The sequence below is a fragment of the Schistocerca americana genome, chromosome 2 (genome assembly GCF_021461395.2).
Source record: "Schistocerca americana isolate TAMUIC-IGC-003095 chromosome 2, iqSchAmer2.1, whole genome shotgun sequence".
In the NCBI taxonomy this organism is placed as follows: Eukaryota; Metazoa; Arthropoda; class Insecta; order Orthoptera; family Acrididae; genus Schistocerca; species Schistocerca americana.
In genome coordinates this window covers 742,930,017-742,957,094 of record NC_060120.1, presented here as the reverse complement: position 1 = coordinate 742,957,094, position 27,078 = coordinate 742,930,017, and the positions used below count along the sequence as shown (strand labels likewise).

Genomic DNA, 27,078 nt, shown 5'->3' with positions numbered 1-27,078 from the left:
AAGAACCCCGCTTTAACATGCTCTGGGAGTCGTGGGCAACTGAACGTGAGAATAAACGAGTCTGATTTGACTAGGTCCCCATCGACTCGTTTCATAATATGCTGCACGTCAACAATACCTTCATCAGCCCATTCAGATTTTAACTCGTCTATGGGGATATCCACCAAGTCCCTACATGTCACAACACCCTTACTGTAATTCAGAGTGCAGTGGAGCTCGGTCTCGATAGCGTACTCACCGAGACAGGTTGCTTTCCGAAGAGAAGCGACTTGACGGGAACTAGATGTCTCAACTAACAGAGTCCCATTGCGCAGTCGCTTCACAAATTTAAGTGTTCCTGCAATTCCCTCAAGTCCCTTGTGGATGTAAAAGGGAGAAACCCTCTCAAAGCTACCCTCCTTCCGTTTAATAATCAAAAACACATTCTGATTATCAGCATGTGCTCTGTTACGACAGTCTGATAAATCTCGATCAACACTAGGCGCTGGAGGACTCGCAGCACGAAGTCGCTTCTTCGATGGGGTGTGTTTTCCTACCAGTGGCCCACCCAAGCCACTGGTAGGGGGAAATGTAGAGGTCGAAGGATCCATTGCGGTCCCACGAGCAGCTAGGGAACTAAAGGTCTGCTCAGACAGAGCCCCGCGTGCCTGAGTAAGCCTTATACAACTGGGGTGCGGCAGGTGCCCCAGAGGTTACCCGCTTGCGACTGTTCCACCTCAACAGCCATGCATCTCATAGGCGCGGAGCACACCGGAAGATTGAGGGGTTTTTATAGAGGTTGGCCTTCCTCGCAATCCAGGCGGTCAAGCCAAGATTACCATTCCCCACAGCACACAACACTCCACCGCCGCGCCATACGGTGGTCGCTGAAGCATGTCCGGGGGTTACGGTGACAGGAGACTGGCGGCGCCGACCAGTCCCCAGCTCAGGACCCCGGGGTCACCAAGCTCGTACTCAACAAATGAATGCTGAGCCCCTGGGGGCTCCAATTTTCTGTACATGTTCCGGAACTCTTGGAGCCGAGGTGATGCAAAACTTTTTTTGATTTGTGTGTGATACTTTACAGTTGTCTTGCTCCACACTGGAAAGTGCACTCCAAATTGTCTAGAAGAATTCAAGGAGCCATGTGCACAAATCTGAAAACAGATATGAGCAAAGAGCCTACTGTCTTGGCATTGCAATACAACCGTTGTTGCTCCAAGTTGACTACAATAGCAACAGCGAAACCTCGAACAGCCTGAAAGCGATTAAGGTAGGCTTTACTTCATAAATAATTCTTTCCTGCGAATCTATTCAAGCTAATCGATTTTCCATTTATTATTAGAATGTTTCTAGCATTTGTAGACATAGAGAAAGCTTTTGACAATGTTGACTGGAATACGCTCTTTCAAATTCTAAAGGTGGCAGGGGTAAAATACAGGGAGCGAAAGGCTATTTACAATTTGTACAGAAACCAGATGGCAGTTATAAGAGTCGAGGGACATGAAAGGGGAGCAGTGGTTGGGAAGGGAGTGAGACAGGGTTGTAGCCTCTCCCCAATGCTATTCAATCTGTATATTGAGCAAGCAGTGAAGGAAACAAAAGAAAAATTCGGAGTAGGTATTAAAATCCACGGAGAAGAAATAAAAACTTTGAGGTTCCCCGATGACATTTTATTTCTGTCAGAGACAGCAAAGGACTTGGAAGAGCAGTTGAATGGAATGGATAGTGTCTTGAATGGAGGGTATAAGATGAACATCAACAAAAGCAAAACGAGGATAATGGAATGAAGTCGAATTAAGTCGGGTGATGCTGAGGGAATTAGATTAGGAAATGAGACATTTAAAGTAGTAAATGAGTTTTGGTATTTGGGGAGCAAAATAACCGATGATGGTCGGAGTAGAGAGGATATTAAATGTAGACTGGCAATGGCAAGGAAAGCGTTTCTGAAAAAGAGAAATTTATTAACATCGAGTATAGATTTAAGTGTAAGGAAGTCATTTCTTTAAGTATTTGTATGGAGTGTAGCCATGTATCTAAGTGAAACATGGATGATAAATAGTTTGGACAAGAAGAGAATAGAAGCTTTTGAAATGTGGTGCTACAGAAGAATGCTGAAGATTAGATGGGTAGATCACATAACTAATGAGGAAGTATTGAATAGGATTGGGGAGAAGAGAAGTTTGTGGCACAACTTCACCAGAAGAAGGGATCGTTTGGTAGGACATGTGTTGAGGCATCAAGGGATCACCAATTTAGTATTGGAGGGCAGCGTGGAGGGTAAAAATCGTAGAGGGAGACAAGAGATGAATACACTAAGTGGATTCAGAAGGATGTAGGTTGCAGTAGGTACTGGGAGATGAAGAAGCTTGCACAGGATAGAGTAGCACGGAGAGCTGCATCAAACCAGTCTCAGGACTGAAGACCACAACAACAATAACAACAACAACAGCACCTTTTGCTGTTCGCTTACTGAGAGCTGCTTGTATATCAAGAGTTCACTGAGAATTTCTCAGTCTGTTGCCTCCTACCTGCAACAACTGAATGTAACAACGCTGTATTGGAGTATTAGTACGAAGCTGCCATTCCTCGCTAGTGAATAGGCCCTTATCACATAGTACAACAAAAGCAGCATACTGATGTGACAACAACCCACCACCAAAGCCTCATATACGTTGCAGTTACTAATGCAACTGCTTTACAAACTCTTTAAATGACAAACACAGGGATTATTCAATGGTAATTACATAAAACACAACTAACGAGAAAAGTTTATGATTTGCACCCATGCTTTCTACACCACATAGCTACAATAGTAAGATCAATTGCAGTGTCTTGTGTTTGACATTATTGCAATGAAATGACCAATTACAAAATAATGAAAATCTGCCTGCAAACAGAAAACGGTTGTATCTCAAAAGTGTGGAAAGGAAATTTTTCTCCTACTTATTATGGTCTGGTTTCTGTGAATCCCCAAAGTTGACATTTGTCAAGAAAATGCTCAAAAAAGCATGATTTCTCTTAAATATTACCCCGAACATCGCTCACTCTTCAACTAAAATAAGAGTTTCGTATACCAAGTTAAAATAGACATATTCACAATTCTGATAAGGTACAACACAACGATGTTCATCTTGCAGTGTAACCAGAATATGAGCTCACAGTCAGGGGCCAATGATTATTAAAGGATAGTAACAATGGTATAAGGTACACTCTCGTTATATTGTGGCTTGCAGAATATGTTTGTATATGTACTATATTTACTCACCATATTCATAGCCGAATGGTTAGTGTCACTGACTTTGATGTGGGAGGACCTGGGTTCGATTCCCAGTACCTCCTCAGATTTCTTCAGAGTATCGTAAGTGATCTACTTTAACAACAGGGCAACATGTACAAAGTGAGTAGTAATGGATTTTGGAAACAGTGTTGCAAATGCTTGTCAATTTCCTGGAGGATGTACATAGTACAGAAACAGATCACACAAAATATATCTGGAGCACTAAATTTTCTGTGACCACCTGCAGAATCAAAGTTGCAGGACTGATAGTAAAATTCTCAGCTTTTATCAAGGAAGAAATTACTCTGGTTATGTGGACATCTTATAATGCAGTACTGAAATCTTGTGCTGATCTCATAAATAACCTACTTCAGACACTGTTACTATCAGTGATGTAAGAGTAATAACAAAACACAAGTAAAAAATCCTTAATATCATACAGACTGATCACAACTTTTTGCATTATCACAACATGGCAGATGATGTGAATCTGTGGGTCTGAGGGAGCATGTAAGTTCTATGCTCCAAGACCACAGTATTACAGAGACCAATAGTTGGAAATGATTATTTGATCAGTACGACACAGCTAATCTCGACTATATAATGACTACTGTTTAAAGAATCTGTAGTCACAGATGGCTCAAATTTCTCTGACCCTAAATCAATAGGGATAGTGATAGCACACAGAAATTTGCATTGGCAATTATTGTCAGATACAAACTGAAGAACTTGTTTCCCCCCCCCCCCCCCCCCCCACCTCAAAAGAGGGTAAGAATTAGTTCAAGGAGCTATGGTCTTTCTTTCGTAAAACTTTTAATATTTTTCTGCACTACCCTAGAGAGTAATCAGTTTCTTTTTCTGTCGTTCCCTCTGCAATATGGAAATAAACATTGTCAAACCGACTGAGCAGTCAAGACTTTACTGTAATGATTGAAGTGCTGAACAGAAACATTGCTAGCCTCTACCAAGACTCCATATCTTATGTAGTTCTTGTACAAGCACAAGTGGAAGGTGTCTAAAAAGTTGCCTACTTTTGACTCATTTCATGCCTCTAGATCGTGTGGTCCTGAGTTTGATTCTCGGCCAGGTTAGAGAGTTTCTTCGTGTGGGGACTGGGAGTTTGTGCTGTCCTAATCATCTCATCTACTTTACAAAGACATACAACTCACCCAAGTAGTGTCAAATAAAAACACTTGCACCAGGCAGTCAAACAACCACTGGTGGAGTCTCCTAATCAATAATGCCATATGAGCATTTCATTTCAAAAGGAAATTAGTGTACGTAATGCATCCTCAGAGCTTATGGTAAGAAGACAGGCAGCAGTGAACAGTCTTTCCATTTCAGGAAACCTCTTTTCACCACACTTGTGCCCAGCCATTACTGGGTCCTGATAACAATGTTGTATGTTCTAATGTAATGGGATAGATAAGAAAAATCTACTCACCAAGTTGTGGCAGAAGAACACACATATAAAGGTATTAAAGTTTGTAAGCTTTTGGAGCCAGTGGCTCCTTCTGGCAGAAGGACTGAAAGAAAGGGAACAGAGGTGAACAAAAAGGACTGGTAAGGTTTAGGAAAATGGGTAGTGTTCAGAAAAGTTGCGCAGAATCTTCAGTCAGGGGAGACTTACTGGATGGGAAGAGATTCTTTCTTTCTCATCCCGTCCAGTAAATCTCCCCTGACCTGGGGTTCTGGATGACTTTCCCGAACTCTACCCCTTTTCCTAAACCTCACCAGTCCTTTTCCTTCATCCCTCTTCCTTTCCCTTTGACCCTTCTGCCCAAAGGAGCCACCAACTCCTAAAGCTTGCAAGCGTTAATACCTTTATATGAGTGTTCTCCTGCCACTGCTTGATGAGTAGATTTTTTATCTATTTTATTAGATTATATTTTCAAAAATTGATATATTATATATTCTATTTGCTTGCATGTCTAAAGAACTTTGCATCATTAACATATTAATTAAAATTGCAGACTTGTATATAAAAAAGTAAATGGTGATTCTGCAATATCATTACAGGAAAAAGATTGGTATGTGTTCTTTGTTGTAAACCCTACATTGCTATACAAGGAAGGATGGCAGGACAATGAAATAAATGATTAAAACAAATATTATTCCAATTTACTTTCCAGTTCACTGGTCAGAATAATCAATACAGAAAAACAAGTCAATGCACCTTTCTTTTGCTGCTCAAAGAAAAAGTAACATTTTAGCACCAGTCTTCTAATGTTCCGTATTAACATTAAATTACCTTACAATGCTAAGGTAACCTGGAAAAACATCACTCTGATTTTCTCTTCTTTTTCTTTTTCTGGTGCACATCTATTACTGGAGAATGATCAGCATAACTTGTCTCTTGCTTCAAAAGACTGTTGTTGGGTGTGTGCTTGAAAAACTTACTGTGAGTCAAATTTTCTCCTGAAGATTCAGCTGAGTATCCTGTCTCTTCAAACTTCCTTCTTTCTTCTTTGTGTAGTTTTTTTCTATTGGCATCAAAATAATCAAAGTCAGCACCTGTAACATCAGACACACTCTTCTTTGTCTCTGTAGCGTCAAAACTCAGCTGCCCTAAATGTCTGTCAATATTCTCAATTTTCAGTTTCTTCTTTTTCTTGGTAGACATAAAATTTATATCTGAATTTGTTTTGATATTAGGACTGACCACTGATTCAGTGTCATTCTCTTTGATTTTCTTCTTTTTCTTCTTGACAGTATGCAACAAACCATCTGTAACAGGATCCAAAGTCATTTCTTCAGAATATATAGCTAATTCATCTGATTTGTTATTCACATTCTCTATATTTTGTCTTTGAAAGTCACTCTCATATTTATGATGTTTCTTCTTTTTTGGTGAAACAAGGTCTGAACTCTCTCCAACACTTTCACTTGGCTCAATAGTCCTTTTACTAGCGGAATACACGTCATATGAAGTATTGCTTGCATCCTCATATTTCCGTTTCTTCCTTTTTTGTGATAATATATTTTCTGCTTCATCTGAAGTTCCTCCTGCCACCATTCTATCACTTTCAAAGGAGTACTCCAAATGCTTGTGCTTTCTCTTCTTTGATGGGGTAGCATAGGCTAATTCAGGATGAAGATTTGTAATTACTGGTGAAACTGCTTCTCCTGGTTCATGTTTGACCTTCCTGTGTTTCTTTTGTTGTAGCTCTGACTGAATATAGTCATCAATGACAAATCCATTTATGTTTTGTTCACTTTTGATTCTGGGGCTATTACCTGAATGGAATGAGGGGTGTAAACTATGACTTTTGGTATCTGAATCTTGATTAAAAGCCACTGTTTCCTCATCCAAGTGCTTTCTTTTCTTCTTTTTCTTCTTGATATGGCTTGATGAATCATCAAGGCTATTAGCAAATTTGGGTCCATTTTCTGCTTCTGGCATTTCATTTTCATCCTCACAAAACGTAGATCCTAAATCAGACACATTTTGTTTTTTCTTCTTTTTCTTCTTCTTTCTTTTCTGTAGTTGTGAAGACAATTTTTGTGCCAATGAAAGGTCAGCACCAAATAATGGATGACGTTCTTTCAGCCCAGTTGGCAGGGATGTTAAATTATCTTCATTACATACGGGATGAACAATGTATGGAGCCATTTCCTGTAACATTTGAAGAAATATTTACTGCTATTTTCACAGAATGGTACATAATTAAACAGTACATTAAATTGCAATTCAAAATAAGTGACCTCTGTTCATTTTCTAACAGTAAATGAAAGATTTGTCAACATGTATTACAATGTCAATCAATAGTTCAAATGAAATAAAATAAAAATGTTAGTATTTATTTACTTTAGCAAAAATAACAGAAATAATGTCTCGCATAGAAATAGTAAACTACAATAAAAACCCTCATAATTAGAGGTTGGTCCCATCCTAATGCTAGCGAGGCATCATGGAAGAACAGTTCCCAAACCAAAACCAGTTTGTTTTGTAAAGTAATATTTCTCACTATTTTGGGAGTGTAAGAAATATATCAAACAACTGAGAAATGCGGGAAAAAATGGTGGTTTGCAATAAAGATGGCAGGGAATTCAAGACAGTGGAATAAATGAAGGGAAGCATACAGTGCCACAAAGTTAAAGCACTGACTGTTAATATTCAAATTCTGAGTGACACACTACTGGAACTAGTGAAATACAGAACTGCAGAACACAACTACTGTGTCACCATAATATAAGACTACATAAGAAACAGGAAAAATTATGCTGAACACATCGGAAACACTTCTCAGGAGTGCAGTTGTGTCAATTGCTGACTGCTCCATGCTCAAAACCACACAACAGGTAATACCTGCAACTGCTACTGCAGTTATTGTTTTTGGCACAACTGAATCAGGTGTAGGTCGAAAGCACTCAGTTTTTTAACATGACCCATTTGTAGCAAGTTATAATGTGTCTCTTTGTTGTATGCCACTGTCTTACGAAACTTTTTTTGTTAAAATGCCTTTTGATCTCATTATGTGTCTATAATCGCCATGAATGGCCCATACCTCCAAATGGAAGATTCAACTAGCATCACACAAGCACTTTCTTTGGCATCTCAGGAGTCTAATGTAAGAGCCCACTTGGCATGCCACTGGTGTGGAACGTGTATACCACACCAAATGAAGGGTTTGCCAGAGACATTTGTCTATACACTTGTTCCACAACTAAATTGTTGAGCCAGGTGCCATCATGTAACTTGCTGCTATCCTTGATGTGTTTTCTCCATCTGCTTTGGTTTTCAACGAGCTCTTCCTGTTTGAGTGCAAAGCAGGTCTTCCAGGTGGTCTCTTGGCACGTGCTACCTCACTATGTGGCATGCTTCTAAGACGACAGGAGTGGCCCATGTGATATGTGTCCTCACAGGCAACATACCTTGAGAGGGGTGTTGATAGCTTTGCAGCATTCAAGACCACCTCATTTGTCACATGCTCTCTCCATGTAATTCCCAGAATGTTTCATAAGCACAACAGATGAAAGGTGTTGAGTTTGCATTCCTGTTTGGCGTATGATGTCCAGACCTCACCACCGTATGTGGAGGTGCTCACAGTATGCATGCTTGATAGGCAAGAATTTTTGTGGTCACTGTAGAGTGTTTGTCATTCCAGATTCTTTGTGCAGAGCTTCCTGAAAGTGTTCTCCACTTTGCCAATTCTTGCGTTTATTTCATCATCTAGAGAAAGATATTCTATCACTAGTGAACCAAAGTAGCAGAATATATCGACTACAATCAACAAAAAGCCATCTCATCTTATGGCAGCCATACTGGTCTGTTGGGTTGGGTCATTTGGGGGAGGAGACCAGACGGCAAGATGATCGGTCTCATCGAATTAGGGAAGGAAGTCGGCCGTGCCCTTTCAAAGGAACCATTCCGCCATTTGCCTGGAGCGATTTAGCGAAAACACGGAAAACCTAAGTCAGGATGGCCGGAGGCAGGATTGAACCATCGTCCTCCCGTATGCAATCCCAGTGTGCCAACCACTGCGCCACCTTGCTCGGTCATATTGGTGTGCCCTTGCACCATAGTAACGATCTTCTTTACAGTCACAGACATGGACAAGAACTTGACCCCAAGCCTTTGATGGTTGTCTTGAGTATGTGCTATGAATGCTGCGTTGTCAGTGAATAAAAAATTACTTAAAAATAAGTCCTCACGATAGCACTTAATTTGAGTAACGAGACGATGTAAAGTTTCCCATTAGCCATGGTATGGAGATGGATGCCCATGTTTGTTTTGCCAAAAGCAACTTTGAGAAGTTATACCAAACAAGGTAGAGGGCAGTTCACAGCTTTGACAAATTCCTCTTTGCACAAGAAAAAGATCTGATGTGCTTCCTCCAAATATCACAGCACCCTCCATCATCACAATAAGCTCTGCTCGTTTTCAAGAGTTTTGAATGGCACCCTATCTTCACTAGTGAAGTACACAGTCCCTCCCTGCTGACTGTGTCAGATGCCTTGTTTAAGTTGATAGAAACAATAAACAATGGGGTCTTCTGCTAGTGGCATTTTTCCTGAATTTGTTGAAGTGTTCAGATCATATCAGTAGTAGATCACTGAGCTAAATCCACATTCAGACTTTGGGTACATTTGCTAGCCAAGCCTCCTCTAGTCTACCCAGCACCACACAAGCAAACACTTTTCCGGTGACACTCATCAGTGAAATTCTGTGGTAGCAACTGCAATAACTGTGATCACCTTTAACTTTGTGCAGACTGATGATGTTGACATCACGCATATCCTGCAGCACAGTTCACCCGCCCAACATTACAATAAGAGGTTGCAGAGCACTGGGAGGAGCAGAGTCAGTCTGACAAGTTTGTGTGTTTCTTTAGCAGGGCATTTCCCCCATTTAAGCCACATAACAGGTCTCTGAAACTCCTCCTTAGTAGGCACAGCGGCCAGATCGAGGCAAGTTGATGAATGAGAAATTTCTCGTGTTGCTTTTAGGCTGATTTTGACCAGAGGAGAGTAGAGACTGGAAAAGCGTTCCAACCACTGCTTCAGCTGTCATTACAATCTATGATGACTGTTCCACCAATCTCCTTAAATGGTGCAGCCTTCTTAGGGATGGGCCAAATGCCCCTTTTGATACCCAAATACACACTGTTGATGTTTCCAGCATCGACACCCTCCTGTGTGTTGCACAAAATTTCTCCAGTTAATGCAGTTATGGACTGTGTGTTGAGGAATTGCCTGACATTTAGAGTCAAGGTGTTTCAAGACATCAATATCCTCAAGGAACTAATCCTGTGATTTCGCTTTCAAAGTGCCACATGTAGCGTCGGATATAAAAGTAAGAAGTGACTTTAATTAGAGCCAGTCTTCAGCAATGGGTGCATTTGGGTCCCAAGTATCAACATCTTTCTGAACTCAATCACCAAATATTTAAGTAAAGTAGGGTATTATTAGGAAGACCTAAACCACGATAGCCAGGCAGGGATCTGAAACTTGTTTCTCCTAAAAGGGTATCCAGCGTCTTTTTAACTACTCGTATGACTGTCATAAACTATCTGAATGTCACTAAGATGAAGATCTTTCAGATTAGGACTGATTTTAAATCTGCAAAACACATCCTTTTACTTAGTAGGTTTTTTTTCTATTTTTTTTCTTGTTAACTGGCACATTACTATTTGTCTTATACCTTGTATCCATATTTTTTATGACCTTGAATTTCTCTGATATATTGTCTTCTTCATTTTGTGATACGCATGTGGGACAGAGTAATATGTTGCTCAACTCTTCTTATTTCAGCAGCAAACTGTTCTGTGATACAGAATGCCTCTGTTGTAGCATTTGTCATTGGAATTGGATGACTGTATATGTGACACCCTTACGCATACTAAACACATTCATACCAAAACACACTTTTCTTCATAAGATAACCTCAATCTCCTGCATCAAGAACATTGTATCGAATTCTATCAGTTTGGAAGTCCTCAATCCAGCAATAAAGCTGGTCTTATTTCATTCACTAGGGAGGTGCTAATCGGTGTTTGACTGCCATCTGGATACTTTTGATGAACTGGTGGATATTTGTAAGATCCACTTTTTCCTATAATGGAGATCATGAAACAGGAAATCATGAACCAAGTTTATTAATTGTACAACTCACTACTGTCAGCTATATAGATCTACAGTTATATGCACCTGGCCAATAACCATTTTCTGAAAAAGCAGAGCAAATTCTTTCACATAATCTATTTAAAAAATAATACAGGTATTCCATAATGTCAAGTCACCATTCCTCTGTTTAGAAGTTTTGGCTGATTTCCTTTTCTGCACCCACTTATCTCGGTGTTTGTAATGTTGTCATATGTTTGACAATTGCTAAGTTCTGGCGGTTTGGTCTGCTGAAACTTCCTGGTAAATTAAAACTGTGCATCAGACTGGGACTTGAACCTGATACCCTACCTTTTTTGCGATAATACTGTTACTGAAAGAGCTACCCAGGCACAAACCACAACCTTCACTTACAGCTTTGCTTGTCAGTACTTTCCTACAGTTTGGTCTGCTATGTTCTCTTACACATATGTATAAGGAGTTAATGAACTATACAGAGGGCAGCATAGGGTACAACGATACAGTCTACATATCAGCTGAAACCAGGTGGAGAAAGATCTCATAAGGGGAGGCCAAAGAAACAATGAAAAGAGACACTCATTGAAAATATACATACTGAAGACATAAATCTAAAAGACGAATTGGATCCAAACGTGACGGCTGTTGATCTACAAATTGAACCATGTGATCAAGGGATAATTATGGGAAGAGGAAAAGAAAGATATGTGTATTAACATTATAAGGACCAAAGACACCTTGGTAACACCAAGAATAATGAAGACAACAATTCACTGACAACGAAAAACTATGCAACTTTTCATTCTTGTTGTTCCACACTTCGTGGTATCATGCACAGAGTTCTCACCATTGAGCACAAAACACTGTACTTAATATCTAGCTCATTCTAGCAGCAGTTAGGTAAAAGTGTGTTGTTACTCTAGGTACACATTTCACTCGGTCAAATGATGGTGTCTACACACACACACACACACACACACACACACACACACACACCAGCATTTTCCTGGGGATGCAGTCTGACTGTCATGAGAAGAGGAGTTGTGTAGGTTGAAGTGGATGAGAGTAACAAGGAGGGGACAGGAAAGGAGGAGGAGATTACTGTTTAACGTCCCGTCGACAACGAGGTCATTAGAGACGGAGCACAAGCTCAGATTAGGGAAGGATGGGGAAGGAAATTGGCCGTGCCCTTTCAAAGCAACCATCCCGACAATTGCCTGGAGTGATCTAGGGAAATCACATAAAACCTAAATCTGGATGGCCGGAAGCGGGATTGAACCATCATCCTCCCTAATGCGAGTCCAGTGGGGACAGGAAAGGAAGGGGTGAAAGGAAAGGAGAGTGATGGCTAGGGAGAGAGACATAGCAAAAGGACAAGGCAATTGCTTTCAGAGGGCATACATCAACTCTGCTGTAGCTTCTGCACAGCCTTTCATGTGGTCATCATTGCCAACCAGCTTTTTCCTGAAAGCATAAATGGGAAGTGTCCTTCCCACATATCTTTCAACTGGGCAATGCTCCTGACAATCTCTGCAAGCCTACCTGCCTCCACACCTGTTCCCATGCCTCCTACTCCCTTCCTTCCCCACCAACTCATCCATTTCACTTTAGCTTGATTCATTAATCTTCACCCATATTAATCTTTCTGCACTCTCCCTATTCCTCTGTTCCATCGTAACCCCCCCCCCCCCCACCCAAGCCTCCCTCCCTCCAACCAACTCAACCCAACTCGAAGGACTTTGTGCTGTGGTTTATGAGGTGGGTTGGTGTTTGATAACTCCAGCATTCACAGAGCACTGAAAGACTTGGGAAGCTCCACTTTAACACCAGAATGAATTCTATTTAACAATTTCCAGCTAGACTAGTATTCCTTGTCATGGGGGAGATGTTCATTTAGTAGCACCAAACCAGCAATTTGAGTGTTTCAGATTTTTGGTTGTATGGAGAAAACTTCTAGACTTCAGTCGGTGATGGGCTGGTTGATTTCCATAAATGACATGAGGTGAGTGATTTAAATCTCTCGTTCATGGATGCAACTTCTCTTCTCATTTCTGTTGGAGCAATTTCTCACAAACAATACACTTTATCACAAGGTTTTGGTCTCCAGCAAACAGTGATGAACTGACATGTTTCATTTAGGGAAGTGTCAACTTGTTAACACGACTGGATCTGTATGAAATGGGACAAGTATACTCTGTGGCAGAGCAGCACTGAGATGGGGCAGTAACTTTCAGCATTTCTGGTTCGTACCCCAACTAGTTTGGAATGGATGTTATTTCTAGTTGACACTTGGTTTGGTCTTCATGAAGATTTTTTGTAAGAAGGGATACAATCCATTGTTACACCTAAATACTTAGACGCTGTGATGTGGTTTAACTAAACATCCTCTCAAGCTACATGCACTTCCCTGGAAGCCTGCTTGTTCTTTAGAGGGAAGGCACATACCAGAGTTTTTGACAGGTTAGGGAACTGGTCAACTTTATTCCTTCCCTTTTTTGAAGGCACTGAGGTCACATGACCTCATTGCCTGTTTCACCACATGCACCATCAGGATTCTTCACTTAGATCCCAGTTTCTCAGAACTCCACAGGTAGGAATTAGCGCTACAACATGTCCTTGGTTCTCGCTACACACCTGGCCTTAATTTATGTTAATTTCTTCCATCTCAGCATCTTCACAGTAACTAGTCTTTTCTTCTCTTTTCATTTTAGTATACTACATCTTCCATTGTCTTACCTGTTTTTCACCCCCCCCCCCCCCCCAAAAAATCACTATTACATACAATGGACTTAGCTTTTCACTCTTATTAACTCATGCATGTTGGTTAAGCAGTAATCTCTGTCTTGCAGATCACCCTGTCTTCCACCTTCAAGTTCTCAGGTTTTAAAATCTTGTCCGATGCAGTCCACAACAATCAATCTTTCCTTCTCATCCCAAGTGGTAAGTCTTCCCTGCCCAGCAGTTCTGGGTGACTTTCCCCTAACTCTAGTCCTTTTCCTAGACCTCTCCAGTCCGTTTCGTTCACCCCTCTTTCTTCCCCTTCCAACCTTCTGCCTGAAGAAGCAGCCACTGGGTCCGAAAGCTTGCCTAATTACAACCTTCTTTTATGTGTGGTACATTTTTTATCCATCCACTTAAATTATTTTGTCAAAAATTGATTGTTTTCATTGTTATATCTCTGTATACCGCCACACACCTGTTTGGGCAAGAGCATTATCCTATGTAATGCTATCCTACAACATTTTATTTTTCATTTATCTAGTCGATCCACAAGACTTGTGTAGTATATGCTACTTATCATCTTACACTTCCCAAGATAATCCACATGATTAATCCACTTCAGCATCAAAAACATTCACCACAACCTTCCCTCTTGATGAATCAACATTCTGTTTTTGATACACGACCACCACCTCCTCGCCCCGTTCCGATTGCTGTTTCGTTTATGAGATGAAGTGCTGGACCCATATCTCATCCACAAAATCACTCCATTCCTTTTCTACAGTGAACCAATCATTGTTGATAAATTCATTTTCACACATACCTTTGATGCCTATTATTTTACACTTCTTAAACTGCTAATAGCCAAATATCATTTGGTGCACTTTCTCGGTATCTTCGTCTACGGATGAAGTTTGGAGACATTCTATAAGTGGATAATCTTTGAGAGAAGTGTGGTCACATCTAAATTCAAGCAATTATTTCTTAACTGTTGAGACTCACTGGAGAAACTTATTAAGTGATTACATATTTTCAACAACTTTGACAAGTTTCTGTTGCTAGTAAACTGTACAAAATAAAGAATTTGCTAATGGCACAATATTATTTTTCCAACTGGACAAAACAAGAAACATGGCTACTTTAACATGTATATAATGGCAACAGATCCACCTGATAATTGACTATGCTATGTCTGTTGTTGTTGTTGTTGTTGTTGCTGTTGTGGTCTTCAGTCCTGAGACTGGTTTGATGCAGCTCTCCATGCTACTCTATCCTGTGCAAGCTTCTTCATCTCCCAGTACTTACTGCAACCTACATCCTTCTGAATATGCTTAGTGTATTCATCTCTTGGTCTCCCTATATGATTTTTGCCCTCCACGCTGCCCTCCAATGCTGAATTTGTGATCCCTTGATGTCTCAGAACATGTCCTACCAATGGATCCCTTCTCCTTTTCAAGTTGTGTCACAAACTCCTCTTCTCCCCAATTCTATTCCATACCTCCTCATTAGTTATGTGATCTACCCATCTAATCTTCAGCATTCTTCTGTAGCACCACATTTCAAAAGCTTCTATTCTCTTCTTGTCCAAACTATTTATCGTCCATGTTTCACTTCCATACATGGCTACACTCCATACAAATACTTTCAGAAACGACTTCCTGACACTTAAATCTATACTCTATGTTAATAAATTTCTCTTCTTCAGAAACGCTTTCCTTGTCTTTGCCAGTCTACATTTTATATCCTCTCTACTCCGACCATCATCGGTTATTTTGCTCCCCAAATACCAAAACTCATTTACTACTTTAAATGTCTCATTTCCTAATCTAATTCCCTCAGCATCACCCGACTTAATTCGACTACATCCCATTATCCTCGTTTTGCTTTTATTGATGTTCATCTTCTATCGTCCTTTCAAGACACTGTCCATTCCGTTCAACTGCTCTTCCAAGTCCTTTGCTGTCTCTGACAGAATTACAATGTCATCAGCGAACCTCAAAGTTTTTATTTCTTCTCCATGGATCTTAATACCTACCCCGAATTTTTCTTTTGTTTCCTTTACTGTTTGCTCAATATACAGATTGAATAACATCGAGGTGAGGCTACAACCCTGTCTCACTCCCTTCCCAACCACTGCTTCCCTTTCATGTCCCTCGACTCTTATAACTGCCATCTGGTTTCTGTGCAAATTGTAAATAGCCTTTCGCTCCCTGTATTTTACCCCTGCCACCTTCAGAATTTGAAAGAGAATATTCCAGTCAACATTGTCAAAAGCTTTCTCTAAGTCTACAAATGCTAGAAACGTGGGTTTGCCTTTCCTTAATCTTTCTTCTGAGATAAGTCATAGGGTCAGTATTGCCTCACGTGTTCCAACATTTTTACGGAATCCAAACTGATCTTCCCCAAGGTCAGCTTCTACCAGTTTCTCCATTCATGAGTAAAGAATTCACGTTAGTATTTTGCAGCTGTGACTTATTAAACTGATAGTTCGGTAATTTTCACATCTGTCAACACCTGCTTTCTTTGGGATTGCAATTATTATATACTTCTTGAAGTCTGAGGGTATTTCGCCTGTGTCATACATCTTGCTCACCAGATGGTAGAGTTTTGTCAGGACTGGCTCTCCCAAGGCCGTCAGTAGTTCCAATGGAATGTTGTCTACTCCCGGGACCTTGTTTTGACTCAGGTGTTTCAGTGCTCTGTCAAACTTTTCACGCACTATCGTATCTCCCGTTTTATCTTCATCTACATCCTATTCCATTTCCATAATATTGTCCTCAAGCACATCACCCTTGTATAGACCCTCTATATACTCCCTCCACCTTTCTGCTTTTCCTTCTTTGCTTACAACTGGGTTTCCATCTGAGCTCTTGATATTCATACAAGTGGCTCTCTTTTCTCCAAAGGTATCTCTAATTTTCCTGTAGGCAGTATCTATCTTCCCCCTAGTGATATATGCCTCTAAATCCTTACATTTGTCCTCTAGCCATCCCTGCTTAGCCATTTTGCACTTCCTTTCGATCTTATTTTCGAGACGTTTGTATTCCTTTTTGCCTGCTTCATTTACTGCATTTTTATATTTTCTCCTTTCGTCAATTAAATGCAATATTTCTTCTGTCACCCAAGGATTTCTACTAGCTTTCGTCTTTTTACCTACTTGATCCTCTGCTGCCTTCACTACTTCATCCCTCAGAGCTACCCATTCTTCTTCTGCTGTATTTCTTTCCCCCATTCCTGTCAATTGTTCCCTTATGCTCTCCCTGAAACTCTGTACAACCTCTGGTTTAGTCAGTTTATCCAGGTCCCATCTCCTTAAATTGCTACCTTTTCGCAGTTTCTTCAGTTTTAATCTACAGTTCATAACCAATGGATTGTGGTCAGAGTCCGCATCTGCCCCTGGAAATGTCATACAATTTAATACCTGGTTCCTAAATCTCTGTCTTACCATTATATAATCTATCTGATACATTCTAGTATACCCAGGATTCTTCCATGTATACAACCTTCTTTTATGGTTCTTGAACCAAGTGTTAGCTATGATTAAGTTATGCTCTGTGCAAAATTCCACCAGACGGCTTCCTCTTTCATTTCCCTCCCCCAATCCGTATTCACCCACTATGTTTCCTTTTCTCCCTTTTCCTACTCTCGAATTCCAGTCACCCATGACTATTAAATTTTCGTCTCCCTTCACTACCTGAATAATTGCTTTTATCTCATCATACATTTCATCAATTTCTTCATCATCTGCAGAGCTAGTTGGCATATAAACTTGTACTACTGTAGTCGGCATGGGCTTTGTGTCTATCTCAGCCACAATAATGTGTTCACTATGCTGTTTGTAGTAGATTACCCGCACTCCTATTTTTTTATTCATTATTAAACCTACTCCTGCATTATCCCTATTTGATTTTGTATTTAAAACGCTGTATTCACCTGACCAAAAGTCTTGTTCCTCCTGCCACCGAACTTCACTAATTCCCACTATATCTAACTTTAACCTATCCATTTCCCTTCTTAAATTTTCTAACCTACCTGCCCGATTAAGGGATCTGACATTCCACGCTCCGATCCGTAGAACGCCAGTTTTCTTTCTCATGATAACGACGTCCTCTTGAGTAGTCCCCGCCCGGAGATCCGAATAGGGGACTATTTTACCTCCGGAATATTTTACCCAAGGGGACGCCACCAGCATTTAGAAAGAAAAGTTCAGTGTGGCACCTAGAAACATTAAGTTTACTGTGGAGCATAATACTGACACCAATTTGAAATAACTTGATTTGAACATTTAAAGGCAGGGCAATAAGCAAGCATTTGCATTTTACTGGAAACTGACAACAACTGATGCTGTGATTCCTGATGAATCATGTCATCCACAGGCTTATAAAATATAACCTGCAACATGACATTAGTAAAAAGATAAATAACTTGCATCCTGTGATGCAAAGTATATTGGACAGACGGGAAGAACATTTCTGATCAGATACCAGAAAATAAAGATGCAGTCAGAATGAGTAACTATGAGAAATCAACTGTAGTGTAACATGTATGTGACACAGGCCATACCCTTGGGGAAACAGAAGGTGACTTGGAAACTTCACAAAGAAAAGAAAGGGAGGAAACTCGAATTGCTGGAAGAATCACCATTTATTAAAAAAAGCATGTCAATTTTCTGAATGTGCAAGGTAATAACACTGGAATGAGATTTATTAAAGCCTTTGCAGAATTATTTTCAGGCAGGTACATAGTCACAAGTTTTCAATGCCTCTCAGACGAAAAAGGTAGAGGTTGATGACCGCAGACTTAAGAAAAGAGGAAAATGTGGGCAACCAACAGAACAGCATTACGGTTGAGCCAACAGTTACACTTACGCAAAAATACCGCAGACATGTCAGTTCACGACAACCAGCCCCCGACGTTTACAGAAGTATCAACTTTGCACTCCTGGAACACTCAGCAGATCAGCAGGATGTGGCCTGGTGCAGTGTGCGGTTTGAGATGGGACAGCCACTGACAGCACTTGTCAGTTTTAATCTAAAACAAGGACCCATAGTGCAGTACGTTTCTGTTCCATTTTATTTTATCAGTGCTACAACTGTTTTGTAGGATTTTTGGCCTTTTACTTCATGAGTTTTACAAGCTGATTATGGAAGCACTGTCTCTCAAATAACGTTGCTGAGCTGTGTGTAGGACAAAATATGGTTTAATGCTGCCAATTATTACATTGAAAACATAACAACTGTTTGCAGTTTTCTGTATTTATTTTAAATATGGTTTTTTGGATCTGCCACAAAGTCAACAGTGTGTAAGTCTCACAATATTTCACTGAGACTACATGAACTTTCCAGCACTCACCAGCACAACTAACCTAAGACATTGAGTAGTTGTCTCAGTGCAGTACTGTATGGTTTACACAATGTCAGCTTGCAACAAATCCAAGAGCCACATGTTCAACAAATCTACTGGGAAAGATTTAACTGACAGATAAGTTACTGCCAGTGTCTTTGAATTAATTGGCTGATCAGATGCACAGCACAAAATGCATGATAACTTCTCATAAACATAGAATAACTGCAAATAACAAAGGTATTTGGTCTAGGGAGGTAAGAAAGAAGAATTTGAACCACTTCATTATTAATTCTGTTACTCGAACTTAAATTGTATGCTTAAATTTTGCGTGTTTGGGAACTACTTCAAATGAAGGTCTTGTGTTGGGCAGGCAAACCCAGACGCAAACGGAACTGTCTTGGAGGCGAAACATAGTTCAAATGTTCAGCAAAAAATCATTACAGAAGAAAACTTATTTGTTGTCCGAGACTGAAAGAAGAGGATATCATATGTCCCCACCCGCAAGTACTCATGGTTAAGATGATACATCAGAATTTTCAGAAAATAAATGCTCAGCATTTTAAAGCTTGCTGGGTTTACTTTCAGAAAAAATGATCTTAAAAAGCTAAAAAATGAGGTTTTAACCTGAAGATAATGGACAGTCACATTTTCTGAACCCTCCCACTAAGCCCATAAAATATGAAGGAAGCTAGGGGTGTGGCTAAAAGTTTGGTGTGCACTTAGATCAAAGAGAGTACATATATTAAGTCACTAAAATCACTATGGAATATGCAACATATTGGAAAACTGGTGGACACTTCTCTCTGGTTTACAAAACAATTCTGGGGAAGCATAAAAAAACAAGCACTTTCAGAATTTTGTTCACCATAAGAACAAGCCTATTTACATTATGGGAAAGTGGCGATGTCTTGAGAAGTGGGCCATGCTAAATCAACATAGTTCTATATCACTCTACATCCAATTTCTACATCAATACAACTTATCTCTCTTCTCAAAGATGGATTAATCAACATCCCACAAAAATAAGATGATGTACTAAAAAAAAAAAAGGTTGTAGAAATAATTCAAAAGCCAAGATCGCTTAACTACTGGTCACTGGATAACCGGTTCCAACACACTGGAGGTGCATCATTGGATATGAATGTAGCTTAACTTTTATAAACCATTTGTATATAACGATACATGAAGCAGACCAGCTGATACAAAATCATTGTCACAAAAAATAAAAAACAACTTCTCTCATGGTCATTCTTTTCCATAAGATATGTAAAATCGAAATCACAAGATAAAACTATTTGGTACATGACTGCTGCTCGACTAACAATAGTCGGCATCACACTGTATTGTTATACCTAAATGGCTAATAAATGTTAAGCTACATTCAGATCCGTTGATGGCACCTTTAGTGTGTTGAAACCGGTTATCCAGTAAACAGTATTTAAGCGATCTTGGCTTTTGAATTATTCCTACAACAGTGTGATCGCCCCACTATGTACTATGTATTCACTGCAAAAAAGAGTCACTTGTGGATATCATTTTGAGACCTCAGAAAAGGCTGGTCTGCCTTTGAGCCATTCCTGAACAGTATTGCCAATGAGATATACTTGGAACCTTAACTAAACGGCATTGTATGTCCAAGCCATGGAATCTCCCCAAATGGCTTAACCATCCCTCTCTGCATGCCACACTTCCTCTCACAATGAACTTCAGATTTTCATTCTGACAGTCTCTGACCCTAACTTACTTGATACTACAGAAACAAACCTCCATGATACAGTTATCTCTGGATGACATCTGCTCCTTCAGCAAGATACTGTTACTGTGCAATCCCAACTACCAAAACCATATATCCCAAATTGAAACTCTCACTCTTCAACATCTGGAAGAGTGCTGCAGATATCACTTCCAAACATTATAAGACTTATTGGCAATCTATTCCCACCTTGGAGCAGCATTACTCATCAACACCTATTCCACCCTCCCTCTTCCCCTCAGTGAATCCCCTAGTCAAACCCTCACAGCACCCAGACACAGTCTACCTCTTCTTTTCTGCCAAAGCCCTAAAATTTCCAACACTTCACAAAATGCAGACCCTAAACAAACCTACAATGGTGTTTTCAACCTATCCACCAAAAAGCTTCAATCTTACATAAGTTTTAGTGTTATTCAAAGGCATCACCTTCAGCCACACTCACAAATTCACTCGTGCTGGACTCAGACCTAATCTCCTCCTTCCCGTATCCTCCATAGTGGAAACATGTTTTGCTATCAGTTCTTCCAACAAAAACCAACCTAATCCTGGCACTGAACCTTGCCTCTTCCAATTCATACCAGTACCCAACCTTGACCCTCCCCCTCTCCTACATCCACCTCCTTCCCCAGCTGTTCCCAAGAATATAAACCTCTCAACGCAAAAAGAAACAGCCATCCACAACCTCAAGACAGAACTTGATTTAATCATCCTCCCAGCAGACAAATGTTCCACCACTGTCACGATGAATGACAGCCATTACCTGACAGAAGGCATTTGCCAAGTATCTGACTACTCCACCTGCAAACAATGTCACAGTGATCCCTTACCAAAAGTCCAACATAACCTTTAATCCCTACTCAAATCTGTAGGGCCATCTCCAAATATTTCTGGCAAATCTATTTCCCTACCCACTCAAATGACCTTCCCCATAGTCACCTACTTGCTTCCCAAAATCCAAAAACCTAATAATCCTGGACACCCCATTGTAGCTGGTTACTGTGCTTGCAATGAAAGAATCTCCACTCTTGTCAACCAACACTTCAAAACAAATGTGTGTAGCCAGCTTCTAATATTAAAGAACCAAAACATTTCCTTCACTGGCTCTCCACCCTCTTCATCCCATTACCACTAGATCCCTATTAATAACTGCTGATGTTACCTCACTACACACAAACATCCCCCATGCCCATGGTCCTTCTGCTATCAAAAACAACCTCTCCCACTGTCCTTCTGGTCCCAAATATATCACCTCATTCCTCATACATCTATTATATCATCACACAAACAACTTCTCTTCTGAGGGTAAATACACAGCCACTGTGGCATGTCCATAGGCACCCGCATAGCACCCTCCTAAGGTCGTCTAGAGGAAGACTTCCTTATAATATCTCAAAACCACACAAACCTTTCCTGCTTCAAGTTCATAGGTGATATCTTCATGATCTGGACCTGAGGCCCAGACACACTATCCTCATTCCTCCACAGTCCTAACAGCTTCTCACTCATATGCTTCATCTGGTCCTCCTCAGCCCCAAGTGACACATTCCTGCACACTGACTTTCACCTTTCTGGTGGCTCCATCCATACCTCTTTCCAAATCAAGCCCACTAACCACCAACAGTATATAGATTTTGACAATTGTCATCTCTCCCACACCAAAAAATTACTCCCATACTCTGACTTTCTATGGCAGTGCACCTGCAGGTATGAGAATTCCCCTGCACAGTATGCTGAAGGTCTCACTAAGGCCTTCACAGACTGACAGTATTCCTCAAACCTAGTCCACAGGCAAATTTTCTGCATCATGTCCTCACACACTCTCAATCCTTGCGCTACCTTCAAGAAATAGCTGAAAAGGAGCACCGCCATCAGCCAGTACAATCCTGTACTGGAACATCTGAAACCACATCCTTTGACAGAGCTTCAACTATCTACCATCACGCTTGTAAACACGGAATGTGCTACCCACAATCCTTCCCAACCTCCCAAAGTATTATTCTGCATCCACTCAAATATTGGTAATAATCTGGCCTGTCCCTATGCCACAGCCACTCCCAGCTCCTAGAGATCTCAGAGAGAAGAGAAGACAGATGACAGAGGGTGGGGGGGAGTGGAAAGAACAGAGAGAGGTGGAAGGAGGAGATGAACAAAGAGCGGTGGGAGAAAGAGATGGAGAGAGACAGGGGCATGAGGAGATTGACAGAGAGACAGAAGAGAAGGTGATGGATAGAGATAGAGAGATAGACAGAGAGACAGAGAGAGAGAGAGAGAGAGAGAGAGAGGGGGGGGGGGAGATTAGGATGTACATCCAATTTCCATACATATTTAGGTAGGCCTACCTGTAAAGCACAGTGGATTCACTAGTTAATCACAAATAACACTATGGATCAAATGGATTGACAGCAAGACATAAGAATCCCAAAATCTCTAAAAACATTTCTGCATATTCAGTTATAAGCTTTACATAATATTGTTACTGCACATTTCTCTAAAGTAAATACTTGGACAAAGAGGAATAGGCCTATTTGAAATGAGTCATCAACTTTGGTCTGTGCTGCAGGAAACATGAGGCACACACCATAAGCAACATAGTGACCATAAAGTGTTATCAGTGCCAATTTTTTCAAACATTCTAAGCTACAGATCAGTCAGCCACCACAAACTGGGTACTTATTTATTTATTTATTTCCATGTCAAGTTCCATAGGACCAAATTGAGGAGCAAATCTCCAAGGTCATGGAACGTGTCAGTACATGAAATTACAACATAAAAGTAATAACAGATAAAAATAAATGTTCATGAACCTGAAAGAAAATCAGTCCATAAGTTTAAGCAAACGCTATCAGCAATACAATGAGAATCAGCTTAATTCTTCAAGGAACTCCTCGACAGAATAGGAGTGACCCATGAGGAAACTCTTCAGTTTTGATTTGAAAGCGCGTGGATTACTGCTAAGATTTTTGAATTCAAGTGGCAGCTTATTGAAAATGGATGCAGCAGTATACTGCACACCTTTTTGCACAAGAGTTAAGGAAGTCCGATCCAAATGGAGGTTTGATTTCTGCCGAGTATTAACCGAGTGAAAGCTGCTTATTGTTGGAAATAAACTAATATTGGTAACAAGAAACGACAATAAGGAATATACATATTGAGAGGCCAATGTCAAAATACCCAGGCTCGTGAACAGAGATCGACAAGAGGTTCGTAAACTCACACCACTTATTGCCCGAACCACCCGTTTATGAGCCAAAAATATCCTTCTAGAATGGGAAGAGTTACCCCAAAACATAATACCATACGACATAAGTGAATGAAAATAAGCAAAGTAGACTAATTTACATGTCAAAGTATCACTCACTTTCAATACCGTTCGAATAGTGAAAATGGCAGTATTAAGTCTTTGAACAAGATCCTGAATGTGGGCTTTCCACGACAGCTTACTACCTATCTGAACACCTAGGAATTTTAACTGTTCAGTTTCACTAATCATATGCCCATTCTGTGAGATTAAAACGCCAGGTTTTGTTGAATTGTGTTATAAACTGTAAAAACCGAGTCTTACTGTGATTTAACGCTAGTTTATTTTCTACAAGCCATGAACTGAGGTCATGTACTGCACTACTTGAAACCGAGTCAATGTTGCACACAACATCCTTTACTACCAAGCTAGTGTCATCAGCAAACAGAAATATTTTAGAGTTACCCATAATACTAGAGGGCATATCATTTATATAAATAAGGAACAGGAGCGGCCCCAACACTATGTACCTACATGTATAATTTGATGTTGATACCTAAATGAGAATATTTTTTGATCTTAAGATGGCAGTAGCTGAAACAATCAATTGTGAAGTGTAAAAGTGTGTGTGATCAAGCTGGACCTGTAAAATAAAGTGCCACAATACCCCCATTGGTTTCGCCAACTCACAACCAAGCTGCCAGCTTCTAACCATAATAGTTTCACAACATGTAAGCTGGAAGCAATTTTTACTCAGTTTCCTACACATTATTATCACAGTCCATAGAAAACATTTTAATTGTGTACTGTTACTAATTGCCATGTACTGCCTCGGATCTTTGCAATCAAGTTACCTAACTTTAATGATTCTAATGCTAAACCAACAACACTGCCTGCATTTTGAGCAAAAGAATAACATACGAAAAAATGCAAATGGATTATTGTTAAAAAACAGTTAACTATTCCACTCTGACTTTATATGCCATATTATAATTATCAACACACACAATTATCACTATAATAATATTCTGGGATAGTAACATCAATAAGTGCTATTTTTATTCATACAGTACCTTCTCTTTAAAAATGATGTGTCCCGCTGGCGTTAGACTTGTAAGTTTCAATGGACTTTTAGGCAGCAGGAGATTCATTGGCTTTGTATTAGCAGTCAGTAACACACTGCCTTCAAACTGTTCTGCACAAGAAATTCCATTAAAATTCAATGTTTTTCCTTTCAATGTCGGTTCTGACATTTCATTAGGGCACTGCACAATCCATACATCTTCATTATCACCAATATCTAACGGCAATGGCTGTACAGTGTCTAAGAGAACACCTTCTATCAATGGGACATGCTTGTCTCCTTTTGTAGTTTGCTGTGTTGTTACTGACTCTGATTTAACCCTCAACCTGGTTTTCAAAGGTGAAGAATCAACTTCACTGTCGTCTGACAATACGTGTGAACGTCTCTCCTTCTTAACTAGTAGACTTTTTGTAAATGGTTTCAGCTCCTTTTTGTCACTGTCATCACTAGATTCGCTTCCAGATTCCGCAGAAGCACTGTTTTCTGAAGTTTCATGGTTACTTGAGTTATTAGTTTCATGGTGTTTTAATTGGTCCCCGTTTACATTCAATGGATTATTTCCTTTTGACCTTATTGCACCTTTCACTACAGGTCTGTTGTCAAATTCTAGATCAAACTGTGTACTGTCAGAATCGTCACTAACATCATTTTTAACTCGCCCTTGTGATATGTTGGTGGATATTGGATCGTTTCTTTTCTGGTTCTCTTTTTGTTCTCGTTCATCTTTCAGTACGGGCCTGTTCTTACTTTCAGAGTCAAACTGTGTATTGTCAGAATCATCACTAGAATCGTCTTCAGTTTCTGAAATCCTCTCTTCAACTGTATTAGTTTTCTTGGACACAGCAGGTTCTATGTCTTCCATATCTACCCATCCGAAGCTGCTGTCATCACTGCTCCAACACGCATCAGATAAATTTCTGGGCATCACTTAACATTACTTCTTGAACAAATAACAAAATACGGCTTCTTCACGAAAACAGCGGTTCACACATTTCAGCTAGGATATCCTAACATGCAAATACAGAAATTATAGATGAATTTGGCCTACTATTTTTTATGAAACCTTGTGTTTACACCTATGTAATTCGTAAAACTAACCGTACACTTATTTTCGTTTCTAACCACAATAAACGAACAAAAACACAAGATACTCTTGCACTGTTTTGGCGCTCGGTTCCACTCCATAACTGTAACAACACGTGAAATTGTTTTCAATATTCTGCCTAGAATTGATCGATATTTACGATCGATATAACGCTGTGGTATCGTTCTATGTAGTCGATATTTCATTTGCTTTCTACAAATGCACAAAAAACATTTTATTTTATTTTATTCATTGCGAGTTCCGTTGATCTCAATAAGCATTATAAATAAATACTATCACAATATTTACAGTACAGAAGAGCGCAATATGGGCGCTCCATGATACAAATCGTAGCAACCATCATCTTCAACTTCTGTAGTCCTGTCTTCCTCAGTTGCGTGTAATATTACGGTATATTGATAATTTTTACTTTATGGACCATCTGACACTTATAAGAAGAGGAACAACACCAAAACTGGAACAGGAGCGTAGTAGATAGAAAATCGTCAACGCAACCTTACAGGTTTAAAAGCACTCACCAGAACTGTTTATAATCTATTGGCACATTGAAAGAATGTAAACTAAATAGCAAAAATATGACCATATTCCAGGCCACTGAAGGTGCCTTGTAGAAAATAAAGGCGAAACGCGCATGGCACGAAAATTGCCTCTCATTCAGTTGTAGTCAGACGGTCCATAAACTAAAAATTATAAATATACCGTAAAGTTAGCAACTAATGTTACATCAACACAGGGACAGGTATAATAATTTTTATGCATATGTTGTGAGTCATTCATATTCGAGAGAGTCTACATTTATAGCTGCATTAAATAGCTCATTCATCAATACAGTAAAAACCTACAAGAATATTTGCTCATTTGTACTAAAAAATCATTAATTGATTAAAATTAATTTTGTATTACGTACTCCTTCAATTTACTCTTGAATTTTGGTGTTTTATATGGAATGAGTCGTACTATCGCAACATTTACATTACAATACAGCACAATA

At 39.8% G+C, this 27,078-nt stretch overlaps 1 protein-coding gene across 1 annotated transcript; it reads right to left on the bottom strand.

Annotated features, from left to right (window-relative positions):
* Positions 1-5,358: 5,358 nt before the first annotated feature.
* Positions 5,359-26,197, bottom strand: LOC124593695. The gene is made up of 2 exons (XM_047131997.1): positions 24,972-26,197; positions 5,359-6,875 (listed from the first exon to the last, which is right to left on the bottom strand). The coding sequence occupies exons 1-2, from the start codon at positions 25,905-25,907 to the stop codon at positions 5,541-5,543; spliced, it is 2,271 nt and encodes a 756-aa protein (XP_046987953.1). The 5' UTR covers positions 25,908-26,197; the 3' UTR covers positions 5,359-5,540.
* Positions 26,198-27,078: the final 881 nt, after the last annotated feature.